At 33.5% G+C, this 24,245-nt stretch overlaps 2 protein-coding genes across 4 annotated transcripts; one reads left to right on the plus strand and one right to left on the minus strand.

Moving 5' to 3' along the window:
- Positions 1-1,765: 1,765 nt before the first annotated feature.
- Positions 1,766-7,145, minus strand: LOC8280881 (type IV inositol polyphosphate 5-phosphatase 7). 2 transcript variants are annotated; one of them, XM_015718050.3, is made up of 13 exons: positions 6,358-7,145; positions 6,148-6,232; positions 5,700-5,783; positions 5,509-5,593; positions 5,314-5,418; positions 4,507-5,206; positions 4,193-4,386; positions 3,696-3,804; positions 3,447-3,595; positions 3,059-3,312; positions 2,387-2,465; positions 2,104-2,295; positions 1,766-2,009 (listed from the first exon to the last, which is right to left on the minus strand). In XM_015718050.3, the coding sequence occupies exons 1-10, from the start codon at positions 6,385-6,387 to the stop codon at positions 3,090-3,092; spliced, it is 1,764 nt and encodes a 587-aa protein (XP_015573536.1). In that variant the 5' UTR covers positions 6,388-7,145; the 3' UTR covers positions 1,766-2,009; positions 2,104-2,295; positions 2,387-2,465; positions 3,059-3,089. The 2 variants fall into 2 exon arrangements, with proteins under 2 accessions (XP_015573536.1, XP_015573537.1); XM_015718051.3 differs by having other exon boundaries at positions 5,700-5,768; positions 6,358-7,144.
- An 8,183-nt stretch (positions 7,146-15,328) lies between these two features.
- LOC8280880 (DExH-box ATP-dependent RNA helicase DExH16, mitochondrial) lies at positions 15,329-23,049 on the plus strand. 2 transcript variants are annotated; one of them, XM_015717947.3, is made up of 16 exons: positions 15,329-15,647; positions 15,795-15,921; positions 16,446-16,567; positions 16,694-16,884; positions 17,627-17,767; positions 18,441-18,563; positions 18,933-19,010; positions 19,372-19,540; positions 19,845-19,957; positions 20,051-20,131; positions 20,786-20,851; positions 21,459-21,523; positions 21,695-21,740; positions 21,816-21,932; positions 22,676-22,767; positions 22,838-23,049. In XM_015717947.3, the coding sequence occupies exons 1-16, from the start codon at positions 15,578-15,580 to the stop codon at positions 22,950-22,952; spliced, it is 1,716 nt and encodes a 571-aa protein (XP_015573433.2). In that variant the 5' UTR covers positions 15,329-15,577; the 3' UTR covers positions 22,953-23,049. The 2 variants fall into 2 exon arrangements, with proteins under 2 accessions (XP_015573433.2, XP_015573434.2); XM_015717948.3 differs by having other exon boundaries at positions 15,331-15,647; positions 15,798-15,921.
- Positions 23,050-24,245: the final 1,196 nt, after the last annotated feature.

A 24,245-nucleotide genomic window follows, 5' to 3' on the forward strand; every position in this document is an offset into this window, starting at 1 on the left:
GAAAAGTGATAAAAAAGAGAGACCAATTGTATATCAGCTGCTTCGTGATAGAAACATCACAAGCACATGACAGGATTCAGTTGGGGACCATGGGCAATTTAACTAAAGGAACATCAGACTTGCCTGTAAAAAGTGTCTGATGATATATAGGGGATAATGCAATATAATTCAACTTCTTCAATTGACTGTTTTTGGTGCTATATTATCCTGATTCCTTCCATTTTTTAAGAGAGGGCCACTTCGCTTGTTGGATTACTTAAAGATAAGTACATCATTATGATAAGGAAATCTGATAAAATTTCTACTGATATCTTCTATAAGTAATTCCTTCCAATAATATGGGCATATCTGTCATATAAAATAACAGAAGTCCTTACCCAATTTGTCTCAATTGCCAATGAAAAATAAACATTTTGTATGGCAGAAAACTTTGCTACAGAATATAAGGATCTAACGAGATTTTTTGAAATAATTTCTTGTAATAGTTCTTACATCAATATCATAAACAATAACCCATTAACCTTTGAGGTTTTGAAGAGATTATTCCCATAATCATGTAACAGATGATAAACAAAGGGGACATACTCTGTTAAGAGTTAATTAAGTCTTATCTTGAGAATGTTTCAAGTAATCTTTGGTTGCAGGCCGCACTGGAGTTTCTGTACATCCTTAACTAACAGTATTTTGGTTCAAAGGTGTCCTTGTCTTTGCATTAATTTTGAAAATAATATTTGAGTTGTGACTGCAAGTGTTTGTAACTCTTCAAGTTGTTATCAGTTGGTTTACTGAAAATATGAAGACAGAATTTATACTGCATACCTAAAATGATCAAGCAAATTTGTAACTTTCTTATGTTGATTAATTAAGCCGATTACAGGGAATAAATTGTATGCAACTTGCGTCTATTGTTGGATACTGCAACTGGTAACGTTAAAATGGAAAATTATACAAGGAAAGACTTGTCATCTGAAATTCATAGAATACCCAGTGACTCAAATGTGATCTCCCTTGTTCAGGAGGAGTGGCCCTTAATCGGAAATTGATAAGGCTTTCTTTCTGTTACTTTCTCTAACAACTAGCTATTTTGATACAGACAATGTAGGCACGTAGCCACACGTAAAAAGATCCATTATTCCAATTTGTAGAAAAGAAAAGAATGTATATTTTGACAAAAGAAAACTTGTAGGAAAGAATGTATATTACTTAAAAGCCCTCTCTAATCAATATGTATATTACTTAAAAGCCTCTCTAATCAATAAGCCACAGATCTTTATTTGGAAGTTGTAAATTTTGATAATGCTGCTTTTAGTAATTGTAACTCCACCTATACCTATTTCATTTACTCTAGAAAAGTAAACAGAACCCTGTTTTAGGCTTCTTGAAAAGTAAGTGCCTAAACTGGCAGCTTTGGACATATAATATTGCATACTGGTTTTCTCTTTTTTGTCTTTCTTCTTCTGCTTCTGATCCTGTGGAGCATATTTTAACAGGTGGGCGGAATAGATTAGGGGAAGAAAAGGCGGAATGAGCTCATGAATAATCATTTAGAGTAAACACTCCAAAAGATGAGTCTATTATTATGGCTCCCAAAAACCTGTCAAAGCTGTGAAACTGTCTATAGCTTTTGTAGTTTGTTATAACACCACAGTTAAAAGAAGAAAAAGCAAAATAGTAGTATAACTGTGTAAGATGGAGAATATCAATACAACTACTTTTTTGGTAAAATCATTTGCAACAACAAAGAACAAAGAGGCATTCTGGAATCTAAAATAAAACTTCAATACTATATAATTCTTTTCTTTCCTTTTCTCACTTTTGTAACGAATATCCATCAAATCTAATCTAGCCTTCTCATTGAAAACAAAAAGTACCCAAATATTTGTATTGACATCATCTTTCATCTTCTTTCAGTCATCAAATAAACAAAAATGTTTCCCTACACTAAGAAAGAATTGAATAAATTAATCTTTAGACACCCACTTGGCAGTTCCTGATAAAGCAAGTACACCCTACAAAACCATAAAGTAAAAAAGCCTGTTAAATATGTTTTCTTTGACTTGAAGCACAAAAGCAAAGACTAATGAACAGGAATAAGAATAGTACCTAAATCATAATGCAGTGATGAGAAACAGGGTACTTTGCCAGACAGTTGGGTGTTTCTTAATCAGGTTGGCGAAGCATGCGCCGAACAGCAACTGGTAATGTTAGTGGCTAAATTTGTTTGATGATCGAAGTTACAATGAATTGATGATGTGTTGCAGTTAATTAGCTGACCAAAATTACAAAAATTTACACCTGATAAAAAGAAAGTGGAGACAAGTTAAGATAAAGAAAAAAAAAATGTACAGCAAAACCAAGAAAAGTTAAAGAGGGGTAAACACCAAACCTTTTTTGGTTAGTGGGCAACGGATTGTCTCCATCACCCTTCAAAGAAAAATTTTCTTCAAAGTGATTCCCGCCTGCAACTGGGGACCAAATCCAACATAAGAACAGGAACAAAGCAAAAGATTTTCTAAAGGAAGCCTACAAAGGGAAAGAGGATGCCCATGATAAAATATATGGCAAATACTTATTCTGTTTTATACAGTTGAAGTTTCATGTAACCCATGTGCTTACCAAAAGCACCAATATTTAGCTTCCTGCGAGATGTTCCATTGGTATCACCTTAATGTTAAAATGACCTTCTAGAGGACCACCAGAATGATGGACACCTTGCATGCTAACAAATTTTTGTAGTTCCTTTCTCATCAATAATGGAAAAGATGGCAAAAAGGGGAAAACATTTTGAAAATGAAAAGCCCAAAGCGAGAGTCGCCTGATTGATTGAAGAGAAATGCAGAACTCACTGGAAATTTCTGAAAATGTTAATGGCCTTAATGAAGGAAAAGAGGAATGAATACCAACCATATGTTTAATCATTCCTCTGTAAGCTGTCTGTGGAAAAGATGATAGGGGCACAAGCAAAACATTTCCAAACCCAACTGTTTAGTTCCTATGATAATGCAATTTGAGTGCACGTGCTGCAGTCATGTGAGAATGTATCAGAGAGAGAACATACCTACTGTAGTTGATAGCTATTTCCTCATCCATCAGAAAAAGTTTAGTTCTGTATACCCTTGTGAATATGGCAAGAGCTCCTCTACCTCAATCCTGGAACTGGAGTAACTCATACTTTTCTTCAATCGGCCATGGGTAGACTCAACCTCTGCCCAAAAAATGCCATAAACCGGTCTATGATCTGAGAACCTAGATTCTCCACGTACATATGATAATTGCTGGAGGCCTTCACCATACCATAAAATTCTATCACACCTTCACATAAAAATAGTCAATCAGCTTTACAAATTAATTGTGCCAACTTAAGAAACTATTTTGAATCATTCGAAGTTTTGATTTCCTTCATGGAGCAATTGCTTCTACATTCTGGTAGTAGAGATGTTCATTACCAAGCTGGAGTTCGACGCTTTTCCTTCGGGTGCATGTCATCTCCAGCATATCTGTCAGAATTAGTTGAGTACTTGTACGTAGGAGGGAAATAAATCTTCCCTTCATTCCATCCAACAAAAACACGACCTCTTCTCTGCTCATTCCGTAGCTGCAAGATAAACATCAACAAAAGTCAGATGAAAGAATAAACAAATGAGACCTTCTCATTACAGAGAAATAAAACTCAGGGTGAGGATGTGCAAACATGCCTGATCACTCTCCAACAGTGCCCTCCAGTTTTGCATCTCAACTAGTGCCTTAGCAGAACGGTATGAGAGGGCAATGCGATAATTCAAGTCCCCAAGCCAAATAACTCGACTACATCAAAATACACAGAATGAGAACATAAAAAGAGAACAAAGTTAGGGAATAGTAAGAATCAAGAGAGTGTAAACCACATAAATGTTCATTTGTAAAAGGTGTATGAGCTGTGTTGTAAATGGCATTTAGAACTTCCATATATCTTTAGTGAACACATAACCTTACTGGTGACCATCAAAAGACAACTTATCACTTTTTTTCTTTGGAATGAGACAAGATATGCATATAAAGTAGTATAATTTTCATGTGATGAAATTTCCTTCCTATGTTGACAAGTTTTTTGTCTCCTTGTTCGTTTAAACCATTTTGCAAGTTTTTGCTGATTGCAAATAATGAGAGTACATTTATTTAACAGTTAATGGAAAATGTTGAGAAAGAGTCTTACTCGTGCTCAAGAATTGTTTCCGGGGACTTCCCGTCACCTGCATTGCTAACACGAGGAAATCTTGTCTTCTTAAGAATCTCCATGACATCTGCATTCCTTCTTAGTTCATCACCTTCCTTTTGTCCAGAGGTCAGATGAGTACAAACGAAGCAAAAGGTTGTTTCATGCAAGGACATGCTGACTGAAATAGATCCCTGCAACACCAAGCAGAAGAATCCTTCTATGTTTAGTTATATGTTAGATGGATCAGAATATAATTATAATGACAACCTAAAAAAGAAAATTTCAAACCATATGATTCACTTGAAAAATACCTTATTTCCAAGATAACCCATTAAACCTCTGCCAACACAAGAAACTTTCATGTTTTTAACATGATCTCTCAATTCGCTCCGGACCCATATTGTGAGGAATATGCCAACCATTTGCTTACTTGCCACTAAACAGTACCTTGAATACCCTGGCCTCCTATATCCATCTTCTGTAGATGCAGATCCACTATAGGAACCACCATATGACATTGGTGAGTACAACACAGTACTTGGTGAATCCCCTGGTCCGTTATCATCATCTGAAGAACCCCATCTGGAATAATCACTAGGTCTCGAGTAATCACTAGGCCTTGAAAAATCACTAGGTCTATGACCCCATCTATAACTTGGATCATAGTCACTTGGCCTGTGACCAAAAATAACTCGGTCACAAACACTGAATCGCCGATCAAGTCTTGGTTGTGGAATTGAAAGATCATTCTCCATTCTCCAGCTGTATGGTGTCTGGAATGATCGGCGATGAAAGAAAGATGAGTTCTTCTGCCTAGATGATCCTTCAAAATCGACATCCATTTCTACAATTGGTTCAGGGATTGGGGAGGGAGTATAACAGCCCCCACTGCCACTAGTTCCTGGAAGATTGTTCAAAGTCTTTCTAATGAGGGCCAACCATTTTTTGGCAGGACCATTGTCTTCAGCACCAAGAACATTACCAGCATTCAAAGGAACTATCTCTTGAAATCTGAAACACAAAGGAAAAAAGAAAAAGAAAATGTTTCGATTACTAAACAGCTATTGATTAGACAGTTTGTAGCAAAACGTGAGAAGATTATATCTGTGAAATCATACCCAAGAACATATATATCTGCAGGAGGTGAGGCATGAAGCCAATCATCAAGACTCAAATTACTTGGTGGAGATCTTCCAGCCACATTCCATGTAGCTACAAAAATACTGCCCCAAATTGGAAAGCAAAAGCAGTCAGTACTTACATTCACCTGGAAAAGTAACTATTATAGAAAAAAAATCTATGATAAAAAACACCTGTGGTTCTGCACATCTATGATTCTAGGGTGGTCAAGATTCATTCTCCCTCGCCGGACTTGCTCTGGGTTCTTGGTGAATTTTTCTGCATATTGTACTGGAAAATATCAGAAAAATATATTGAAGGAGACGCGAACTTCAATTGGGGCATACTCTCCAAAAGAAGTTATCAGATTTTGTTGATAATGAACCTGTTTTGCTTTTCTTGATGGTGCATGGCTCCCTCTCAGAGAAGCTAGTCCTGTATTCCACTTCAGCTCCTGAAGAATGAGAGGCTGCTTAAACGTCAATCTTAATTTTGAAAGAAAGGGTTTAAATAATAGGAATCTGAGAAACTCAATTAGTATTACAAACAGCAAATTAGATGACATTTGGAAATTTAAAACAAACAGATTCTTTCATTGTTTGGAAGCCTGCAGTTAATCAGGCTAGTTCTATTATTTTGGCAAAGGAAAAAAAAGTGAAAGATACTTGATTACAAGATCGTCAAGCACCCGGTTCAAAAGCATACTCCATTTCTCATTTTAATTTCTTCCTCAACCAAACAGAAGTCAGAGATTGAACAGTAATCACTTATAAGAGGAAACAAAATGGGAGCCTTTTGTTCCTACCAAATCCCCAAAAGAAAAAAATGCCTACCTCCATTAACATCATCTGCTTGGAAGTCCTCAATTTTACTCTTGATATTGAACCACTTTCTGACCATTTTTTTGGACCATGAGAGCTTCACCAAACAAAAGAAAAGAAAGCCAGAAAAAGGAAAAAACAATTAACATCATCATTCAAGAACCATCATCATAATTGCTCAATGAAACAAAAAGGAAATAAAGTGTGAAAAAAAAAAAAAACCTTGCTTTTGTTGGAGTTCCCATCTCTCATTTTTCACCAATACTTTCATATAGCTCTCCTTGTACTTTCAGCAACCCCCCCTCAAGTTTTTAGTATCACCAACTTCAGAAACTAAAGAAATAGAATTCCATCTCCAGCCTCAAATTCTGGGTTTTTCTTACAACAAGCTTTGTGACAAGAAGAGACCAACAAAGCACGAATCTTTACTCTCTATAAACTCCAAAAGACCTCCCAATGCAACCAAAAAAAGAACTGAAAAACTCAACTAAATAGACCAATCAACAAACAGGTGTCTTGCTTTTGACTGAAAACTGCTGGAACTACCAAGGATAAGGCCAAAGAATGAAACCAGGGACAAAACCAAACAGCCAATTGTATTTCTTTTCTTTTTTTCTTTTTTTTCTTGGTTTCTTCTTTATGAATATGAAAACACCCTTAAGTTAAAGAGCAATGAAGCTAAAAGAAATAACACCCAAAAATTATGAGTATGCAATTAGTCGAGAGAGACAAACACTTTTAATGTGTGAGAAGTGAAATGAGAGATTCTTGAAGTAGAACAAGACAATGTAGCAGACATATAGAGAGAAAGAAAGAAAGCAAATTTTGGACAGAGAAAATGCAAATGCAGAGAAAGAAAGGAAGAAGCCTTATATCTTTCACACACTCTCTCTCTATGTTCCCTCTTTGAAACAAAAGAAAGAAACAGCCTCGTTCTCAGTGAACAGCAAAGTATCGAATTTGAACAGAATAAAGTGCAGCAATTTAGAGAGAGTGAGCGAGTGAGAGACACAAGACTTGGTCTTTAAGGGCTCTATTGCTTTTCCTTTTCTATTTTATTTTATTTTTTCTTGTTCTCATTTTATTTTTCCTTTTTTTGGGTTTTTAGTATCATTCTACAAATCTCAAGGCAGGACCTGCCCAGCAAAGCATGCTGGGGCAAAGGGGCAGGTCGTTTAGTTATTCTCTTTCATATAAAACGACATCTATCAAGCAAACAGCCTGCCCACAGTCAAAAAAATAAAAAAAATTGTCCAATAATATTTGTTGGTCTTACATCAAAGTGAAAGAAAGCAGTTTTAAAGAAGGAAAAAGATAAAGGGGAATGTAATGTGTAGTAGTACTGCTATTTTTTGTTTCTGTTTCCATCTGTCTCTATCTCTTTATATTTTTCTTGATTTTTTTTTATTTTTTATTTTTGGGTTTTTGTGTTTCTTCTTTTACTGGGTAAGGAATGTTTTGAAGATCTTTGGTAGTATTTGGAGTATTGACAAAGGGATACCTCTTCATTGTATATGAGCTCTTTTGTTTTTCGGATTTTCTTGCTTTGTATTTTCCCTTTTTAAAAAATATATATATTTTAATCTGTTTACTCTGATTCTGTGGAGCATTGTGCAGATTTTGATTGCTTGGATGGAATGGATTGATTAGTGAGATTACAGTTGGGGATTGCAAGGAGGGAATGTAGGGAATGTTGTTAACCAAATTAGAGGGTTCTTTTGGCTCAGTCTCGAGAATTGTCCTCCAAAACAAGGGCACCTGTCCCAGTTTTAAGGCCTTCTTGTTCTTTTATTCCATTTCTTTGCTCCTTACTGAGCAATGAGGAACTTACTCTACCCTAATAGATGTATAGGGTCTTCTGTTTTGTGTTTTCCTCGGTTTTTTTTTCCTTTTGCATTTAAAATTGTTTAGCATGGACCTGATGCGCCCCGCCGTCTATGCTTCCTCCTTTATGGGCGGCTCCTCCTTAGACAGTCAACTCTAATGGCTCCTAAATATAAGAACCATTTGATTAAAAACAGAAAGTGTTTGATTTAAGCTCCTTAGTTTTAAAGTTTGATTGACTAGTGGTATGTTAGGCCTATCCTAGTGTTAGAATCCAAGTGGGTTTCTGCTATATTAATGATTAATTGGAGCTTAGGCTTTGATTAGAGGAAAACCATAGACTAATCCTAAATGATTATATATTAAGCTTGACGGCGGGAGATATTCCTAGTTGGGATATTATGGAAATTCTTTATGATCAATTCATCACTAAACAAGTGATGTCTTTGGTAGGTAATGTTGCCAATTGGACGCAATTTAGAATCGGAGACCGTATAAACAAAAAAGTGGACATATTGTATCCTTTGTTATAAAAAATAAAGCACACCAATGTGTCCCATTAAATGGTGTCCGGGTTTTGTTTTTATTCCTTTCAGAAAAGAAACCTCACAAATTCTAGTGGATAACGATATACTAATGTCCCATGCCAATGACTTGAGCCTACAATTTAACTTGGGGATTGAGTTTCAGGTTTTGTTCTAATTGACCCTTGATTTTTAATACGATTTGAACAAAAAAAATTACTAAAGAAATGTAATTACACACTCAATTTGAATTAAGAAGTCACATAATTGATATTCTTAATTAGAAAAATTGGGAAGTCCATGATTGAGTTTCAGATTTTGTTAATTGACTCTTTATTTATAATAAAATGGTTTTCCTAAAAAAGAGTGCTCGATATAAATTTAGAAGTGACTTAACTGATATTCTTAATTATAAAAAATGAATAGTTGGGTAATTTTCTAATACTGTGAGAGTTTATTGCATTTATAATTTTTGATATTTTGAGAGTTTATTACATTTATAATAGTCTAAAAAAATATTTATTATATAGCCAACAATCTATTGCACTTTCAATAAATAAAAATAAATTAGATTTTATATTTTATTATTAAACTAAAATAAAAACAGAGTGTTACAAAACAAACATTAAAACTTGTGATCCACTAGCTATAACTTGCTTGTTTTATTTTTGAAAAGAGTCATCAAGTATGAGTATAAATAAACTGAACCTAAAATAGCAAATGGGTATAATTTTCTAAACATGTATAATGAGTGGACTTCCATTGTGTTCAAATCAAGGTTATCTAATCAGCAAAAGAAATCAATTATCTACAAGAAAATGGTTGGTAATGTGCTTTCTCTTTAGTTATGAATTTTAGAAAAACAAAACAGATTTGGGTTTTTGGTTCATATAATGTGGGTCTTTGGAAATCATTTCAAGCAATAAGATGGAAAAGCGAAGATTGAAATAATACCAAAGAAACTTGTAAAGTTAAGACTTGTATCAAAGGCTAGAGAGCAATGGGTCCATTTTTGGGTAATTGGCTATCTAAAGAGCTAAAGGAAATGGCCCTACATTATGTCTCCCTGCTTTAACATTTCCCCTCCCCCCCCTTGACAACCTGACTGAAACCAAGGTTTTTGGACTCAAGGAGGACATGATGAGAAACTGAGTTGGGATGCTTATTTTCTTCTTGCCTCATTGTGAGGAGAGGAAAAAAGAATGAGGCATTATTTCTTTATTACATATATATAACGTAAAGATGGGGCATTTTTGTATTGTACCTTCTGCTGAAAATGTCTTCTCCATAAGTATTTCTTTTGGGTTTTACCTAAATAAATGTGTGCACATATGTCTAAATTTTATAATGCAAGTATTTTTATGTAAATTTCTAGGTTTTGCTCAATACTAATAAGTTTAAATTGTTTCTCTTTGTATAAATTTAAATAAAGTTATTTTGTTTTATTTAATTCCTTTTTCTTTTCTCTTAGGAGAAAGAAAATTATAACCCAAAATAAATAAATAAATAAATAAAAGCTAATGTTTGTAATAACTTCCATGTGCAAATGATCAAAAATATATAAAATATCCAATCCTCTTCTCATGTTACAAAAGAAGAAAAGAAAAAAATTGAATAAAAGGCAGAATATAACTTTTGTGGATACGAATGATGAAGGGAAATAAATCAATAATGGACCGTTGGTGAATAAATGTATAAGGTCCTACACCTTTGAAATCAAAATTTCCACATATCAAATGTCCATTTCAATATTCTTGGGAATTATATACCATACCAATTCCATCAAGTGGTATCTAATCAAAAGGAAACTTGGTGTTCTTGGATTCAACTAAGATATCATGATGAATTTATGATTCTACCCATCTATTATTCATTCTTCTTCGTAGAAAGAAAATAGAAATCTGATTTCTTCTTTTTCTCTGTACTTCTAGCATGAGATTCAACGTAGAGCACCATCTTTCTCATGCAATATGGACCGCATATATTGTCATATTCAATTGAATTTCCTTCACCACTAAAATAATCAATACTAAAATAATGAATATCTAACAAGGTCTTATGTTATAGTCTTCTACTATTCTTGAAACATAAATATTCTTATTATTTGAGTTAGATTTCAAATGTAAAAGACGTTAAATTTATTTTATTATTTACAAAATATACTATTATTAGACTACTAATATGAAATACTTTTACCTAATTTAGATATTATCCATATATATATGTTATTCTCTTATTTCTTGGAATGTACACATATGGTGTAGTTCAGAATTAATTTTTATATTATGTTTGATTGAAATCATAAAAGAATTCATTTCATTTGAGAAAAATGTATGAGAAAGAAATTAAAAAGGAAAGGATAAAACTGAAGAATTTAGAAAATTCTACCTCTATTCTTAGAATTTAGTTTAGCTATAATTAATTCCACATTTAAATATATGAAATTCTAAATTAATTTTTACTTTATTTAAAATATATAAAATTTAATTTTATAAATAAATTCCATAAAATTTTTAAATTTCAACCAAAATCAATATTAAATTCAATACTCTTATATACCTAAATATTTTCAGTAAGAAATGTACCAATTTGACTGTTTCTCTTTTTAAATACTATTAGCAATATAAATCAAATGAAAGACAAAAGGTAGAGAGATAAACAAACATAATTGAAGAAAGAATGCATGTTTACTTCAAAGAAACATATTCAGTAAGGTAATTGTAATTATAGTTTAGCGATCTGCTCAAAGCAAATATAATTTAATATCCATGATAATAGTAACAATTAAGTGCCAATTATTTACCCATTATAGTTTCTAGTACAAAAGCCATTTTCACAACTAGAAGAAAACAAGATTTCATAATCAACAACACAATCTTGGACTATAACAAGCCGCCCACACTTGGAAGAGTATCAAAACAGGTCAAAAAAAGCATAAAGAATTCCAAGAACATCTTGCTTACTTTGCCTTTTTCTTTCTTTCTTTCTTTCATTCTTTTTTTTTTGTTTCCCATTCTACCCTTTCCAATCTTTTCTTTGGTGAATCTTTAAGGGCTTAAATCAAGATTTACGAGGCAGTCAAAGGAGGCAGGAGCATATTGATGGTTTGCTTTAAGATCCCTTCCTTTTTTCTTTGGGGGGCTTTAGACAGAGACCCCATTCCTCTTCTTTATCTTTACCAATGTTTGTATCAGTCTTAAGGCAAAACATTAGCTTTCATGCATCTTTAGATTTTCAAATTCTACACAAGTCTCTTCCCTTTCTTTACATGTCATTATCTTCAGTATCCATAACATGTCCTTCTGTCTCCAGAGTTCGTAATTCTACACGTATATTATACATATTGTGGCTATTTTCTTAACATATGTATACACACACACAGACACGTACTTTTATAAACTTTTGGTGCAGACAAATCTTACATGCATACGCAGGTATTTAAATATATACATATGTCTTCGACGGTTTATGCTTCTGATGTAGACACAGCTCGTATCTTTACTTTTCAGAAGAAATATATGTGTGTGCATTTATACTTTTCATTCATGTCCAATAATATGAAGGAAATCCTCAAAAAATTAGTTTAAGTTTATGTGAAGGAACAGTGTCCAAGATTGTAATAGTTTTCCAAGAATCAATCATGACTCGAGACAAAATTAGTTACTGTTCCAAGGGCTTGGCCACAAAAAGAAAAGAAAAAAAAAAGTATTTACTATTGAAGAAGGAAAGGATGATTGCTTGCTCCAGGTCAAGCAATTGTTCTGTTGTGGTGTGCATGTGTTGCATGCAGTTGATGGAAGTTTGTCTGTGAGATTTACTTAGCCAACTTTTAGGATATCTAGAGGGTGAAAAAGGTTGTAATAATTAGTAAAACATGCTGTACATTTTGATGTTATTTCGATATAATTTTGTTCTTTTAACATGAGATTTCCCCCAGCAATAATTCTGCACCCACAAAGTGATTATAAAATAATAATTAGTTGAACCAAATGATTTTCGTTTCTCCTTTTTGTTGCCTCCTTTTCCCCTCCTCCGGTTAATTTGTTGCTACGTTTATTTATTTCGAGCAGTTAAGAGTAGATTAGAACTTAAATAAAGAAGCTCAGTTATGTCTCTTGCCCTCTTTTCCAATTGTTTGAACTTCAATCCGTGAGATTAAATTTGGAAAAACCCAAATCGTTTAAATATAAGTATATACACAGTAGAATATGTATATATATATATATTCAAATCAAAATAAAATATGTATTACTTTTGCAATCACCTAAACTGCACAGATTAGCTATTACATGTTCCTATGAGTTAAAAAAGAGGAACCCATAACGTTTGTGCAGTTGTGTTTTTAATTAGTTACCACCCTTTGGGTGATACGTTATATTCTAGTATTTAAGAGCAAATGAGTTTCCTATATGGGTATCCTGTTGGTCACTATATATATTTCACCAAAATGGGGTCACCAACTATGTATGCCTTATATGATTCAGTGGCCAAGACTTGGGGAGAATGTCTGCAATTAGGACCACACCCATAAATCTAAACCATAGGAAACCTATGGAAGGTTTATAATTAATGAATTTACATCCATTTTGCTTTCCATTAAAAAAGAAAAACAGCCAAAGGAGATTTTACGTCTAAATAGTGGGCAAGTATTTGAAGTGGTTCTCTCTGGTTTTATATAATTACTTTTAATTTATTTTTTGCTGGTTTTTATAGTGGGTAACTTAGATTATATGGTGGAACTTGTGAATAACTTTAAGTTATTGATATCAGATACTCCTAAAACTAATTTCTTTTTAAATAAAGTAAATGTGTATTTGACACAACATCTTAAATAAAAGTATGCATCGAATGATTAAATATTTTGACATGAAGAAAATAATTCAACAGCAAAAAGATAATTGAGTTAAACTTTTACATATTCAACACTTGTTTTTGCTAAATAATTAGGTTATATTTGTTCTAGTGAAATTTTTTTTTAAAAAATTAGTGAGTAATTAGATTAAATTCTTTTAAAATCTTTTAATATCTAATAGCCGATTTAGTGCGACTATCAGACTGTTATTAGGCTTTTTTATAGCTCTTTTTTTTTATTGCAGCCCATTTAATTTTTCATTAGATAATATTATTTTTATTAAAAATATATTATAATTATATTTTGTATTGAAATACCATACATATAGTCATAAAAAAATTGATCTCTACTTTAATTAATTATAAATAAAAATAAAATAAATTATAATTATTTTAGGTCTCTATAGTCATACTCTTTTTTTGTGATTTGAGAAATTGTCCTTGAAGTAAGAAGCAAATCAGACTAGAAAATAACGATGTTGATGCAATTTCCAATTCCACAATTGATAACTTATGCTGATGCTGGGTTTCAAAGAAAACCTCCATGGAACATTGAATAATCTCATTAATGCATTAAATAAGATGTGATGAGATAGTTTCAGGTTCACAGCACAAAGGGAAGGAAAATAAAGAAAAAGAAACATGGGCTAATTAATGGACCATAAGAGCTACTCACCACTAACTTGCATTGACATGTGTGGTGATTGCTCTTTCTTCTTTAGAAAAAAAAAAAAAAAAAAAAAAAAGAAGAAGAAGAAGAAGAAGAAGAAGAAAGAAAGTCTAATTATATCACCTTCCAAATTGCCTATCAAATCATCAATTCCTTTTAATATTATTTTCTTTCATTTGTCCTTTTCAGTTTCTTGTTATCCATGAAGAAGCTATCTCACCTCCCCTCTCCTTCATTGAGCTAGCATTTAAATGATTGATTGATAAGCAGAGTTTTTAATGGTGGCAATACTTGATCCTATCCCATCTCTTACTATACCCAACATTTTGGAGTTGCTATGCACCCACATCATCTTCTATATGGGGCCAGGTTATAGTCATTAAGGTCTAATTGTCTTTATCATGTCATTCTCACAACAAACCAAAATCTTATTTGGAATTTAAATTATTCCTTAAAAATATTGGATTTAGCCAAGGAGAAAATTGAATTGTCTCTATATAGATTAAGAGATTTTGTTATGTTAAATGAGAGACAAACATTTTCTTCATGTGACACTAACAATCCAAGAGAATCTGGTATGGTATTTTCCTTGTCTGAAAGTTATTGGCAGTATTTTTTATCAAATCTTCTGTACTTAGGTAGCCCTTGAAAACCATTTCTTATTATGACATCATATGTTCCTGTTCAAGATAAGCTCAAACAATCCTCTATTATCTTATTTAGCAACTGATCAATTAAAAGTTCTAAACAATCTTCAAATACAAACAAAAGTGAGCTTCCAATATCTTTTTCTGTTTCCATTTAATTAAGAGTTGCAGGGAAAAAGACTAATTAGTATTGATGAAAAAACTCCTCAATCCAAATTGAAACAACAATGCAAATCTGAGTGTGGTTTGATTGGTATTTTCTCCTAAGAATTTAAGAAATTATTGAGTTCAAATCTTTTCATCCATCTTAAAGTATTGGTGGGATTATTCAAGTATGAATGTTTAATGTCTTGCAATATTAAGACATAGGGTTTTGAATAAATTCATTATAGAGACCCAAGATGTGCAAAGACAGTGAACAGAAGCAAGCTAAACGATTTCTGATTCTCGGGGTATCAAATTTCCAACTGGAAAACATTAGTCCAAAATTAAGGGAATTTTAGGGTTTTGAATCAAAATTGGGCTTTGGTAGAGACTGGGCCAGGAATGTCTCATGGACATTAAGAATCATGATCAACCAAATTTTCTTTGCATAAAGGATGTGTTTGCAAAACTATTTTAAACATACTGGTTAAATTAAGAATTACGCAGAAATAAAGGGTCATAGTTTACATTTGCAAACATCAAACATGCTGATCTCCGAGAATTCAGTTATGGTGTCGTAGTTTGAGCTTTGGGTGGCCAACAAAAGCAAAAACAAAAAGGAACCTTAAACCGCATGTTATCCATCTATTTCGTTATTGCCTTATTATTACACGGCACAATCAATTTGACTCCTACGTTTCTGTTTTTCCATTTTTCAAATACAAATCAGCAATTTTTGTCGCCAAAAGATAGAGAAATAATAATAACGTTAATAGTAAGTTATGGCTTCTTTGTTACTGCGTCTTCGGCAAAGAAAGGTTTCATCTTTGGGGATTTCTCGCCTTCTAAATGGTTCGATTTTTAAATTTTTCTTCGTTTAATTTGGGCTTAAATTGTTAGAGCCAAGTCGAATTGGAATGTTCAAGGTAACTTTTATTGATGTTGGTTGTTAAATGATTGTCGCATTTGATAATGTATGTGAATATACTATCTGTATAGCAGAGAATGGGGAGCCATTTCAGTTGCATGCTGAGTTCAAGTTTGGAGCTTTATTTAGTGTTCACACTCTGCCGAGACTATACAGAAGTGACAATGGTAAACCCAAGATTGATTTTACGGACTTGACGTAAGTAATGTTTTCCTTGCAGTTGCTTTATGACATTAGAATTATGTATGATATATTGCATCTGTCCTTTTCTTTTGGCGTGAAGTATTTTATACAAAAGGAGTGCAGTTGTATTAATCATGTGTTTGGAATAGACTATATTTGATCGATCCTCTCTTTTGTTATTATATTTTTAGGTTTTGAATAATAGAGTTGTATTTTAATTTAGGAGCTTTTTAATGCGAAATTGTAGAATTGGCGATCATGGTGAGGAATCCTACAATTTTGAAGTGAAATGTTTATAAGATTTGTTTAATTGTATGTGGAAAAATAGAATATGTGGGAATACCTGTGAATGGTTTTCTCATTTTAGATGACTTTGGAACGTAATCTTCAATTGTGGCTCTGTAGTAGATTTTACTTTCAAGCGGTGCTTTATCATCTCGAATCTTTTGGTCATGCTACCTGCAATAACTGCATGTTTTACAAATACATGTTTATTTGTAAATATTTATCCTATTAACTGATCTTTTTGGTCAATTCAGCTGTCCTCATTCATGGTATCCAAGTGCCCGGAAAAAGCATCGCAAGGTTACTCTGCATGTCGGACCCACAAATAGTGGTAAAACACATCATGCCTTGAAGCGATTAGCGTCAAGTCCTTCAGGTATGTCATTATTTATTTTCACTATGATTTCCATTTGTCATTATTTAAACCTCTGGGAGACAGTAATGATGGAATAAGTGGGGCATGAGAGGATAAATATGCGGCATTGTCTTTGTCACTGGGTAGGGATATATTGTGGTCCTTTGAGGTTGTTGGCGTGGGAGGTGGCAAACAAGTTGAACAAGGGACAAGTACCTTGCGACCTAATAACAGGACAGGAAAGAGAGGAAGTTGATGGGGCAAAGCACAAGGCTGTGACAGTTGAAATGGCTGATGTAACCTCCGATTACAGCTGTGCTGTTGTTGATGAAATTCAGGTACCTTGATGTGTCTGATTAGAAGATTTTTTCATGGCTTATGTAATTTAAATAAGTGTAAGACTCTTATGACAGTGGAGATGCAACATAGGACAATACAAAATGAAGTATACACAATACTTTTTTGGAATAGCCACTGTTGGTCCTCTAATCCATTGATATGAAATATTCTAGATCAGCCAAAAGAGTAAGCAAATACTGTCATCCTCTATGATGACAGTGTCCTTATCGTTTGGTTCTAAAACATATTTGTTCAATTATTTTCTCTGTTTAAATTTGGTAGTCTGGATTGCTTATGTTGTTTCTTCGTGGGCAGGGATTTTATTTGATATTTTGTCTAGTCTTTAATAAAGTGAAGATTTCCCTAAAACACATAATTGTATCTAAATGCTAGAAGTGCTTGCCATACAAATTTATATTGGTATAAGTGGCGGAAAAATGTATGTTTCGAGTTGATATGATGCTAAATCAACTCATGAGAAGGAATAGGCTTTCTGTTCTAATATATAATATAGTAAGATTATATGTTGGTTCTTTTTGAGTTCTCTATACTCTTCAGCTAATAGGATTACCATTTTTATTCCAAAATAACTTAGGTCTCTTTTGATGTCAAGATTGGTAGTTATATAAGATAAGATATCACCTTAGAGCTTATTCACAAATTACAGATTTTGTTTTAATCCTCAAAATGAAGATATTGGATGCATTAGAGGATTTCTAATCTCTGGTAGTTTTTCTTCAGATGGTTGGTTGTAAGACTAGGGGTTTCTCATTTACACGTGCTCTGTTGGGAATATCTGCTGATGAACTTCACCTTTGTGGAGATCCGGCTGCTGTTCCTCTTATTCAGGAAATACTAAAGGTGACTGGTGATGATATCAAGGTAAAGAAATTCTTTACAGTGCATGTTTGGACAATTATTTCCTTTTTAATTTCTCAAGGTAATATTAGTTTTATGGTTTTTCACCATCAGATGAAATCTTCCAACTGTCTGGACTAAGATTATATAGTGGTAGCAATTCTATCTTTTGTCATTACTTGATAGTTTGAAAGGGCACGGTGGATATAAATTGCGAAGGATAATGCAATGACATTTTTCCCTTTTTAGTTGCTAATATTCATGTTCATGAAACCGCTTTCTTAAGAAACTGCTAATTTCATGTGTGTGTTCTTCTTCATCTTATCTTTTCTCCTTTTCCAAGAATTTTCATCATATTATTACTATTTTTAGTCGCATGTATCAGAGTTATGGTGCTGGTATAAATTTCAGGATATTTTATTTTGTTTTAGTATTAGGGACCCATCCCTCTAGGGGAAGAAAGCATAGAGATGGAAACGAATATTAGGGGACTTCCATCTTAAGATATACAAAGTGCATACTGAAAATTGATGGCGTAGACGTTTACTGATCAAGTCTCATAAAACATAGTGTTGTTGAAATTCGTAAAATTTCTGTCTGTCCTGATGCCCCAGCTTGAATTATGAGAGACTTTCATCGTTAGTTCCAGTAACAAGACCTCTTGGATCCTTTTCTAATATACAGTCTGATGCCCCAGGTTGAATACTATGAGAGACTTTCACCGTTAGTTCCATTAACAAGACCTCTTGGATCCTTTTCTAATATACAGACGGGCGATTGCATTGTAACATTTTCACGTCGTGAAATATACCGACTGAAGGTTAGTGATAATTTCAATTTTTCCAATCTTCTTTCCCTCATCTTGTCCTCTTTAGGTGTATCTCAGTATGCATACACTTTCTTGCCCGTTCCTGCATGTGGATTCATGCATCTTGTTTTCCATTATTTTCTTTTACATCCTTTCTTGTCTTCATATCTGACAATATTCCATTGGAAAAATAATTTTTGCTTTTGGATAATCTCTAATATGAATTATATACCTAGCAAACCTGGGATGGAGTTGGTTCATATTTTCTTATTTACCATGCTTACACAATGCTCGATGTTAGATATGTAACATTGCGTTGTTTGTCCTACTTTCTTTTACTAATTGCATTTTTTTCCCTTTTTTTATTTTTTCATTTCATAGAAAATAATTGAAAGTGCAGGAAAGCATCTGTGTTCTGTAGTTTATGGTTCACTGCCACCAGAAACCCGAACAAGACAGGTGCATGATGCTACTTGCGTTTGAGAATCTGTATATACTCAATTTGTCTAAATTGCAAATATGCCTTCTCACATTACACTTCTTATTTTATGATTTTTGTTATTGTATTTATCGTGTAATTAATCTCCCTCAATGAAGTCTTCTTTGTCATAATCGATCTTGAACCCTTTTTGAGCTATTTGTTATTTCTAAAATAACTTTTAATGCTTATATGGAAATTATTGTTTTAAAATACGTCTAACAGTCTATCATTTTAGATTTTGAAATTATATGCAGTTAAGTGGTTGCTTATCCATGTTATTCCTTTTGTGATACCTATAATAACAGGAGTAGTTGATTAATATGTTCTGTAGGATTGCAGGCAACAATGTTCAATGATGCTAGCAGTGAATTTGATGTTCTTGTGGCTAGCGATGCCATCGGGATGGGTCTTAACTTGAACATCTCTAGAATCATATTTTCAACAATGAAAAAGTTTGATGGTGTTGAGATGCGGTACCTAACAGTACCAGAGATTAAACAAATAGCAGGTGTGTTATTATGCATGCTTAAAATAAGGAACGTTCTCTTGGTAAATAATCTGGCCTTATTATCACCAGCTTTATATTTCATAAAAATCTCAGAGAGATAAATGGGGGCTTCTCAATGTCTTAGTTATGGATTTTCTGCAGGCAATAACTAGGGCTATAGTATGTGTTTGTTGTGTTACATTGTTAGAATACACTTGAAATACTTTGTGGTTTTACTCAATTATCGGTTTTTATTTGTTTCCTTGAGTTGTTAGGTTGTGGTACACTTAAGCTTCCCCCTGAATTGCATATATTGTGCTTGCAGGGCGAGCTGGCAGGTATGGATCAAATTATCCAGCTGGAGAAGTGACTTGTCTAGATGCAGATGATCTGTCTTTGCTTCACTCATCACTCGAATCCCCATCTCCTGCTCTTGAGGTGTTTAAGACTGTTGCTACACAGCTTTGCATGTAGTAGTTTTACATCAAACTGTGTTAGCTTGTTTCTAAGTCCAATTATTATGCAATGCAGAGTGCTGGGTTATTTCCTACCTTCGATCTCATGTTTATGTATTCAAGGTTACACCCAAAAAAGGGGTTGTACCAGATACTGGTAAGTCACTGTATAAGCATCTTTAATTTAATTGTACTGATTTCGTTTTGTATACTATTTTCATACTTGCATACTGAATGGCAGCAAATCGTAATATTTTCCCACTTTGTTCCGATGCAGTTACTGCAAATGACTGTGACAATTTGTCAATTCTTTCCTTGCATGCTAGGGAACTTAAATTCTCTGTAGACATAATATGTGGAGTTGTTTAATGATAATTCTAAAAACTAAGTATTGTTTCAGTGTCAACTTGTATTGTTGTCTAATTAACTTTGTATAACAATTGGTTAGATTTAACTTTCATTGTGACATATCTTGAAGCAAAAGATTTTCTATTGCTTATGATAGGATATTCTACTATGTATTATGTGTTCCGAAATAAAATAAATAATGTTATTTTACTTTTATACCGTACTTTTTATGTGCATATACTTTGCCTTTCAGGAGCTATAAAACAGCAATATGCTGTTGCTGTCTTAAGTTCATTGTAATAGTGATTTTGGTTCAAGATTTAGCTTAATTGTGGAGATCCCTAAAAAATTGGAGACTGAGACCTTCCTTGTTTATTATAACAATGATAATCTTTAGCCACTTATTTCCATGTTATTTGATAATGTGCTGACCTTTACCCCCTCCGCCCCCCTTTTGCTGCAGGAACATTTTGTAGAGAATGCCAAATTATCTCCAAATTATTTCATTGCTGATTGTGAGGAAGTATTAGTATGTATCTCTGTGTACCTTGTTATGTTTCATTTCTTATCATTAGAAGACAGATGTATAACTTTTGCATAGTCTTATTGATGATGAAATTGATATTTTGCTTTGATACTCTAAGTAGATGTAATCTTGTTAAGTCATGTTTTGCTTGATAATTTTGCTGATTTTAAGGGATCAGTTATGGATGTAATCTTGAAGTCAGATTGTGTAATATTTAAGTTAAGGTACAGCATACCAGGTTAGGTATGGCTGTTTGATGTCTTAAGCTCTATATAAAAGAGCATTGTTTTCTTATGCAATATATACATGCAAAATGAAGTCTTTCACTTAGAAAAGTTATTCTTTGGGTTCTGATCAAGTGTACTCTAGTCACCAGATAAAATTCTTAACCCCTAAGTTGAAAATTCATGGGGATCTAAGTTCACTCTACCTCACCTGACAAAGTCTTTAGTTCCCCAAGTTGAAAGTTACATAGGGATCTAAGTTTACTGTCAATACTTATTTGTTCTTGAGATGTCCCATTTCCTCTCTCTCTCTCTCTCTCTTTCCTCTTACTTCTTTCGTATTTATATTAAACTTCTGTCTAATATTTTTAAATGTTTGACATCAGAAAGTTGCTGCTGTGATTGATGAAATGCCACTTTCGCTGAATGATAAGTACCTATTCTGTATCAGGTAGTAATCTTTTCTCTCCATCAACAAGAAAGCATGCTATTAGCTTGTACTGAAGATTGAAGCTAGTTTTGTGGACGTTCTCCACTGGCTAACTTTGTTCAATAATTTAATTAGGGAAGTAAATTTAACACTCAAGTTGGATTTAGATGTACTAATGTTTCTTATGTGCAGCCCAGTTGACATGAATGATGAGATCTCATCTCAGGGTCTTACACAGGTAAACTCGTTGAATATGTGAAGTTGTTTTGTTTGAGCAGATAATTAATTTTAATAGTACATTTTAATGGAGCAGTTTGCCGAGAACTATGCAAAGAAAGGTATTGTTCGACTTAAAGAAATATTTACCCCCGGGACGCTTCAGGTGCCAAAAACACAAACTGCACTTAAGGAACTTGAATCTGTTCACAAGGTTAGTTCTTCTGCTTCTTGAATTCATAGAGATTTGGAATTCAAATGGTTGGGTAACATTTTTGCATATGATGGAAATTTGCTAGATTTTAGCTTGTTGTGCATGGAACAAAACAGAGTTGGAATGCATAAAAGTTGTCATTTTGCTACCTGTACAACAGCTAATTGATGCCAAGTTAGTAAAGCATAAAATTTCACATTGAACCTTGCTGCTGACACACAATCTCTTTATGTTGACTGAATGAAACAAACCCATTATCAGTAACATTGAACAGGTATACTCTGTTTTCTCATGCACGAGCAATTTCTTGATGGAAATATTATCTTGAGTTATGGTACCATGTAGATGTTTACAAAATAGTTATTCGGCTTGAAAGATTCTGGACAAAGACTGAGCAGAGTTTCAATTTCTAGTTACATCTTAATCCTGTCATTGTACTCAAAAGTTTTTCCTCTACAAAAAATTGTCATCTTGTTTTAGTCATCTGCTGACACAGACTGATTGTGATTTCTATGCATTGGGAGAACCTTACTTTGAAGATATCTACTAGCACATGAAATACTTGATTTCATTTTAACATTCTTAAATAAAAAATCTAGACAGAATCTTGGAAATTTGTCTCTGATGTATGGACAAGTGTGCTTTGTTCTTCTTCTGGACAGAATGTCTAGGTTTAAGACATGCTTGAGTGAGTGTCTAACCAAATTTTCTCTCTGATGATCTCTTTCTTGGTACAATTGCAGGTATTGGATCTCTATGTCTGGTTGAGTTACCGTTTGGAGGATTCATTTCCAGACCGTGAGCTGGCAGCTTCTCAAAAAGCTATATGCAGCCTGTGAGTATGGTTGAATCCACTTTGTTGGTTTTCATGTTGTTTGGAATCTTATGATTAGGCGAATTTGTAGGTTAATTGAGGAATTCCTCGAAAGGCTAGGATGGCAGAAGCCAAGAACAACCAAGTTATCATCACGCAATAAAACAAGTTCTCTGTTGTCCAAAGATATTAGGCAGTATCTGTAGATTACTTCTCATCATGTATCCTGCTACAAGCTTGACTTTTTGGAAAGTTGAGACACTAGTTAAAATCAAATTTAATTATTTCCTCTCGTTTATGTTATGTCTGCTGCCACGCTTTAAAGAACAAAGATGCAATACTAGTAATCTTTAAGAAAGAACGTAATATCTATGATAAAAGTAACAAGATTCATGATTTTAAAAATAGAAGTACCGGTTGAGATGAATGGTGTGACAAAGCGTAAACGGGTTGCAGCAGGAGTCGATAAAAAAACTAGAGGATAGATAGGGAGTACTATGGGTTGTGGGTGGAGGCTAGCGGCCGTGAGGAGTAGATGGCTTGCAAGGGGAGGAGTAAAATGGGTTGCAGCAGAAAAGAGTATATGGGTGGTCGTTTGAACTCACAAGTGCAGTGAAGTAGAACTATTTATAAAGCTCAAAGCTCTACAACAGAACAGAGCTTCGCCATCAGAATTTCACTGGAAGTTTGTGTTATTTATTAGACATTACTGCAAGATCGATAATCGAAAAATCTCACTAGAATGAATTAACAACAGTTCTGATAGTTCCTGTTATGAATTGCAATAAAAAGTATGAATCTTTTACATTGGTCGATGATAATAACAAAAGTAGCTGCTTACATTAATTTTTTACTTTTACAAGTTTCATCGGTTCATGTTTGCTGATAGATATGCCATGAACTGATAAACCTTGTATCAGCAAATATTATTGCTAGTTATGGTCAACTATTGAGCAAACCGGGCCTGATTAGTTTGATTTGTGAATGCAAAGATTCATACTTTTTAAACCAAATCATAATGGGAACTGCCAAAACTGCTGGTTAATCTCGCAGCATTGCCTAAAGAACGATTCGGACTTGTAGTGAGTTTTCCTTATGGTTTTCAAATTATCGTGTAATATATAAGGTTAATGAAGTGGTAAGCCTAAATATAATTCAAATTGTTGATTCTTAGATTCCCTGTTTTAAGCGAGAGCTGTAGATGAATTTAAAGAGCTTCTTCTATTGGAAATTAGCAAGACACCTATGAACCAGAGAGTATAGATCGAATATTTGGTGGACAGGGATATACGCAGAGATACGGTCCTCATCTATGATCCAAAAGAAGACACTTACGAGAAATTTCAGACTGATGGTTCTCCATGATTTGGATGAAAACATCACTGATTAAAAAGAAAAAGGGAAGCTACCAACCTATTTCGATATAATGATTTCTTATCGTTGTTCTTCGATTCCCTTGGCCTTCTTACTGATGATAAGTTGTTGCTTCATGGCCATTG

This window comes from Ricinus communis, chromosome 9 (genome assembly GCF_019578655.1).
Source record: "Ricinus communis isolate WT05 ecotype wild-type chromosome 9, ASM1957865v1, whole genome shotgun sequence".
Taxonomy (NCBI): Eukaryota; Viridiplantae; Streptophyta; class Magnoliopsida; order Malpighiales; family Euphorbiaceae; genus Ricinus; species Ricinus communis.

What these genes read in the sequence shown, in the direction of transcription:
- LOC8280881 (XM_015718050.3), bottom strand. Translation starts at nt 6,387, where the DNA reads ATGAGAGATGGGAACTCCAACAAAAGCAAG. An exon ending in GAAACAATTCTTGAGCACGA is followed by an intron (nt 3,805 to 4,192) that starts GTAAGACTCTTT and finishes ATTTTGATGTAG; the next exon opens with TCGAGTTATTTGGCTTGGGG. An exon ending in AAGCGTCGAACTCCAGCTTG is followed by an intron (nt 3,313 to 3,446) that starts GTAATGAACATC and finishes TTTTATGTGAAG; the next exon opens with GTGTGATAGAATTTTATGGT.
- LOC8280880 (XM_015717947.3), top strand. Translation starts at nt 15,578, where the DNA reads ATGGCTTCTTTGTTACTGCGTCTTCGGCAAAGAAAGGTTTCATCTTTG. An exon ending in TGACTGGTGATGATATCAAG is followed by an intron (nt 17,768 to 18,440) that starts GTAAAGAAATTC and finishes CTGATGCCCCAG; the next exon opens with GTTGAATACTATGAGAGACT. An exon ending in CATCTCAGGGTCTTACACAG is followed by an intron (nt 21,741 to 21,815) that starts GTAAACTCGTTG and finishes TTAATGGAGCAG; the next exon opens with TTTGCCGAGAACTATGCAAA.